The sequence below is a fragment of the Talpa occidentalis genome, unplaced genomic scaffold, assembly GCF_014898055.3.
Source record: "Talpa occidentalis isolate TD23 unplaced genomic scaffold, MPIMG_talOcc4v2.1 talOcc4.5, whole genome shotgun sequence".
Classification (NCBI taxonomy): domain Eukaryota; kingdom Metazoa; phylum Chordata; class Mammalia; order Eulipotyphla; family Talpidae; genus Talpa; species Talpa occidentalis.
This window is the reverse complement of record NW_023604861.1, coordinates 98,758,904-98,764,564: the sequence shown is the minus strand read 5'-3', so window position 1 is coordinate 98,764,564 and position 5,661 is coordinate 98,758,904. Positions and strand designations below refer to the sequence as shown.

General features: G+C 46.3%; 1 protein-coding gene across 2 annotated transcripts; it reads right to left on the bottom strand.

Annotated features, from left to right (window-relative positions):
• Nucleotides 1–588: 588 nt before the first annotated feature.
• Nucleotides 589–5,573, bottom strand: LOC119259914 (60S ribosomal protein L39). 2 transcript variants are annotated; one of them, XM_037528905.2, is made up of 2 exons: nt 5,358–5,573; nt 589–1,247 (listed from the first exon to the last, which is right to left on the bottom strand). In XM_037528905.2, exon 2 carries the CDS (start codon nt 1,219–1,221, stop codon nt 1,066–1,068), a length of 156 nt encoding a protein of 51 aa, XP_037384802.1. In that variant the 5' UTR covers nt 1,222–1,247; nt 5,358–5,573; the 3' UTR covers nt 589–1,065. The 2 variants fall into 2 exon arrangements, with proteins under 2 accessions (XP_037384802.1, XP_037384801.1); XM_037528904.2 differs by having other exon boundaries at nt 590–1,247; nt 5,353–5,573.
• Between the last annotated feature and the right edge of the window lie 88 nt (nt 5,574–5,661).

Genomic DNA, 5,661 nt, shown 5'->3' with positions numbered 1-5,661 from the left:
TTATCTCAGCTACTGTGGAGTCATTCTGTCCAGCTGGTTTCTGTAAAGCAAGCTCCTTTTCACTGCCTTGGGATCAGGAGACAGAAGTTAAAGACCTTAATGTAGCTTGCTGAAGTAAATACAATGCCTTAGTATTTTCTTTTTTTTTTTAATTTTCTAGAGGCATGTCTTATTTATTTATTTATTATTTGTTTGTTTGTTTGGTTTATACATGCACTGGGTACAGTCAGAAGCGCGGGAGGGTGAGAGAATTCACCAGAGCCAGAGCGGGAAGCAGAGCAGGCAGAAGGACCGAAGTACACTGCTGAGGGGAGCAGCGGGCGGCAGGAGAGGTCTGCGCACCATGTGGGACCCTCCTCTGGTGGCTGGGGAGCAGCCGGGGATCCAACTGGCGCTGCAGAGGCCGCGCGTGCTGCGCCACCGGGGAGGCCCAGGAGGCCCTAAGTTATTGAGGTGGGCTTGAGAGACACTTGTCAGATCTGGACTTGTAGGATATGGGAGACATGGGGAGGCTGACAATGGCAGCCATTATCTAATTTGTACTTTGATTTTGTACTTTTTGTCCCAGACTTAAGTGGCCCCTTGCTTCCCCTCCCTGTGGTTCCCTACCTTGAACTTGTGGCAGCTTTTGGGCCTCTGCAGCCACACTCTGGGTCAACCCTGTTTGGTTGGACATTTACCTACAAGGATATGGGTAACTTTCTTCTCTCCTATGCACACTAATCCTATGAAAGTTCATTTACACTAAGAGTATGTTTTGTCTTTGTGTGCATGAGACCTGGATTCCATACCAAGCAGCCACCTGGGGCTGGGGAAGATGAACAGGCAGTGATTCGGAGCTGCTGAGATGAAAGAGTGCAAAGAGGAAGCAGAGAGAGCATGATACAGTACAGAACGATCTGTTTTTTCCCAAGACCTCACATATTTATTACTGAGTCAATCTACAAGGTGCAGAAGCATACAGACATAGAGAAAAATACTTTCCAAACATGTCCAAACAGCAACGTGGTGATGCTAGTGATCTTGATGCAGCATGAACACGTGTCATCTCACATGTAACTCTCCTTACAGACCCAGCTTGGTTCTCCGCCAGTGTCTCCTCTTGGAGTTGTATCTGATTTTGTTACCAGTTTTCATTCGAATCCACTGCGGAATGGGACGGTTCTGCTTTTGTTTCTTTGCCAGGAACCGCTTGATCCTGAAAGTCTTGTGAGATGACATGGTGAGAAGAGTCAAGTGCACACAACCTGATGGCAAAGAAAAGGAGAGACTGTTTTTTTGTTTTAAAACTCGACTGAGACAGAAACTGGAGAGAACGAACAAGGGGGTCAGGGGGCGGGGGAGGGAGCCTAACAGAAGACTTGGCCTGTCATGAGAATATGTGCTCCACCTGTGACAGAAGCCAGTCCTTGAAACTCTCCAAGCTAACAGCAGCCTGGCTAGGAATGGATCCACCTCAGAACCAGTGTGAGTCATGCTTGACATGACTACCTTGCAAGGAGTCTACACTTTTATGTCATCGTGCCATTATTTAATTTTAAAATATACAGCAAAGCGTTCTCAGTTCCTGCAAATCAGTTGTTAGGTGGGGGTCCACACATAGTCTACAATGCGGTCACAGTTCACATCATTCTGGCATAGCCAGCTGACCTGCAGCCTGTAGCGCTTTTTTTTTTTTTGGTGGGACCCTCGCCAGAGGCCAGGGAACGAACCGGCACTGCAGAGGCTGCTGCTGCACCACCAGGGGAGGCCCAGCCTGTAGCTTTTAATCACTAATATCAAACAGCCTTTTGGTGAAAACAAAAGGATCATCTCCTAAGGTGATGACCTAGAAGGCAACAAAGTCTACTTAGAAACAGACACCAGACTAATAAATTAGAAAATCAATTTTGTCGCAACACAGTCAACTATTTCATATACCTGCCTATCACATGTATGTTGCTTACTGGTGCACCCCTGAAACCAACAGCATAGTGACTGCCATGATGACTTTTTACTAAATGAACAAGTGAATGAATTAATAAAGCAGTTCAAAGGTGCGGCTTGCTGGGTGAGCTCATGTTCAGGCACATAGAAAACTACCATTTATTGACTCCTTTCTCCATGTAGGACATTATGCTTTGCCTTGTGGGTTGCTCCCTGGCCGGCCAGGGATCGAACTCGTGCTGCAGAGGCTGCGGATTGCTTCATAGTGTGGTGCTTAATCCCTTGGGCCAGCAGGGAGGCCACTTGTAGGACATTATGTTTACTGAAGTCTTTTGATTTAGCCTCACTCTAACCTTAAGGCATATATTCTATCCTAGGTCAGGAGGCATTTCACCACCCAATATGCAGATTACCAAGGATGGATGACCCATGACCCAGAACATTTCTTAGTACATGAGTTCAGACAAACAGAGGGGTTCTGGGACTAACCAAAGACAACATCAAATCTTTTTGTTGCATAGTCATTTCTAATGCTCCATAACCCCTGCCCATAGTGCCTCTACAGGCACACCTAGCCTCATGCTCCACCTCCTGCAATAGCCTTCCAGCAGTGCTCCCCATGCCCAGTCCTTCCTAGACGTCCACCGTCCATCTTACCCAATACTGTGAGACTCAGCCTGAAGACTAGAGCTGTGAGGAAGCCCCTGTTCTGAGGGTTTGGAGTGAGATGGCCTGGTTTTAAGGTAAATAAGGCCAAACAAGTCAATTGTCTTCTTTGGATCTCCATTTCTTCATTGGTAAAATAGGGAAAATAAATTTATTTCATAGGGCTTCATGGAGATTAGGCAACACATGGTTCAGTGACACTCTGCAAAAGTTTGTCATGTATGAAAGTTTTTGCTAAATCTAAATGTTGGTTCTTCTAATCAAACACCTACTACTAAACTGCAACGAAGAAAGGAAAAACCCCAACATGAGAAACCTGGTAGGGTTTCCTATTGTCTTCTGGATAAAGTAAAAACTCTTTACAGTTGCTTTTAATAAAGAGATTACATAACTCTTTATTAAATATATATCTCTAATTATATCACCCTGCCTTATTCCTTACATTTGCTCCATATTCAGCTGCGTTGAACTCCTAACATTTCCAGAGACATGTTCCTGTCTTCCCACCTTCATGCTTTTCCTTTTTTTTGGTATCCCTGAGATCTCCCCTACCTCTACCTATACAGGAATCCTAGCCAGTTTTTACATCACAAGGCAATGCTTCACTCTCCTAACCCACAAGTGGTTTCTCTGATCTTCTACAACACCCCATTGCGACTACATTTTATTCATTTATTTATGAAAAGATTTATTTATTTATACATACAAGAACTGGGGTACAGGCCAGGACTTCCTGGCAGTTATATCTAGTTGGCTCTGTTTTTCTGATATACTTCCAACATTTGCTTTCAGGCAGATTGACATAGCAGCTAAGAGCTCTCAGCCCTGGTTCAGATCTTAGTACTTCCACTTAGTGGTAGGTGATCTAGAGTGATCCTTTTAACTTCTCTGTATTTCATTTTCTCATTTGGATTCTCCAGGTCTGAGAATACTACTTAGCTCATGGGATGGCTCATCTCTTCACCTGTATTCTCCAGAATGAGAATACTACATGGTTCATAAGATGGCTCTATGAGGACCCAACATGTGCTTGTCAAGTGCTTACAAAAGTGACCGGGCATGTGTTGGCTCTATTTTATTAAGCGTCACTTGTATGAGGGAGTTTAACTCTCCTACTGGTTATTTCCCAGGTTATCTTACATGGATAGCATACATGCATCTTGTCCCAAGCCCTTTCTTATCCAATTCGAATCCAGTTTCGTGGTTCCTTCTTCTTGGTATCTGGCCTGCCATTAAGAAGCAGGTGTCTACCTGGAGCTGGGGCCCTATGACTCCGGGGCTTCTGGGATTGGTGTTTGGTTAAGACCCTCCTTCCCTGTTCCAGGGCACAAGCTTGCAAAGCCAGCAGTAAATGTCTTTCTTCCACTATAACTTGGATCTGGTCACGTCTGAACCATAAGCTGGGGATCTGAGAAGAGGGTGAGTAGTTAGGGAAAGGAGAAAGAACTGGAAGAGGAAAAATCAAGCCCATAAATATAAGAGGTTATGTTTGAATTCTCAATTCTATTCTATTGATTCATGTTTATATCTTTTAATCTTTTTTTTATTAAGCTTTTTTTTTGCATAGTACTGGGGTGTAGGCCAGAGGTGGGGGGGTGTGGAGAGAAGATTTACCAGACAGAGTGGGGAGCAGAACAGGCGCTGCACTTTCTTATAGGCCTGTACACTACTAAGGGGAGCAGCAGGCGAGACAGGAGAGGTCTGCTGCGCCATGGGAGTTAGCTCCCTGGCCAGGGATTGAACTCAGGCTGTAGAGGTGTTAGCACTGAAACTTAACCCCTAAGCCAACAGGGAGGCCCTATTTCTTTTAATGTTATAATATACTAGCTCAAGCCTCACACTACATGTTATGAAGATAAGAACATCTCCCTACCGCCAGGAGTGTGAGAATTCTCAGGGACACATCTCCCCCATTACCTCTTGTACAAATGCCTTACTTTCACTAAATTCTTTCTTAGTTCTGGGTCTTATCTTCTACTACCTACCCCATTCCCTCCCAACTTCCCCTGGTCACCATCTCCATTCCTTCATCTTCTTGAGAATCAAAAACACCAACAGTGTGTAAATGATTTGAATAAATGAGTGGAGAACCCTGCAAAGTTCACATGGGCAGCAACTTAAAAAAAAAAAACAAAAAAAACAATTTAAACATCATTACCTAAAAGCATGAGCCGGGACCTCCCTGGTGGCAGAAGGGGTTAAGCGTCAACACTATGGCCTGTACCCCAGCTCTTGTATGCATAAATAAGTCTTTAAAAAAAAATAAAAGTATGAGCCACTCTCTGTGAAGGGAAATTTTTCTTTGCTTATGGCTCTTTTCGGTCCTGGCTGATTGTCATCTCCTGGGGTTTCCTGGATACCTTTCTCTTCCCCTCCCTACATACCAACCCCTAATTTTCACTCCTCTTTCCTTCTGTACTTTAAAGATTCCCTCCTGAATTGCCAGTCATCATGAGACCCCCCCGGCCTCACTCTTTTCAACAAGAAGGTCGATAAAGTCTCCCCCAGCAAAACAACTCCCATCTCTGGGTAAAAACTGTCCCTTTCCTCGAGGGGGGACACACAGCTGCCGCTGTCATTTTGTTTCCTAAACTGCAACGTTTCCCTTCCTATACACACCATCAGTCTGACAATTCCCCCTGGGCCGCAGCCTTCTCAGGCCGGACGCTGTCTCTGTCTCTCATACAAATCCACAGACTAAACTCTGTCTGTGGGACGGGGCCGGGCACACACGCACAGACACACGGTGAAATAACTGACCTTACCAGCAGCAGCGCGCAGAAAGCGCCGGGAACGGCGGGTAAGCAAGCGGCCTTCTCGTTACGAGGTGAGGAATCTGCGGTCCCGAGGCCGGGGCTAGATGGGCAAGAGGGCGGGCCGCGAACCCCAAGTGAAAGCGGAGCACGACGGACCCTGGACCCGGGACCCACCAGGCGCCCGCCCGCCCAGGCCGCGAAGACCAGGCCGCAGGGACGCAATGCGCGCTCCCGGGAGACGCTACCCGCCCGACTTCCGGTCCGCGACCCGGAAGCGGAAGGGGCTCCTTACTTTCTGCTTCCTGCGCGTCGG

Excerpts from the sequence above, each read along its gene's own strand:
- LOC119259914 (XM_037528905.2), bottom strand. The coding sequence starts at position 1,221 with ATGTCATCTCACAAGACTTTCAGGATCAAGCGGTTCCTGGCAAAGAAA.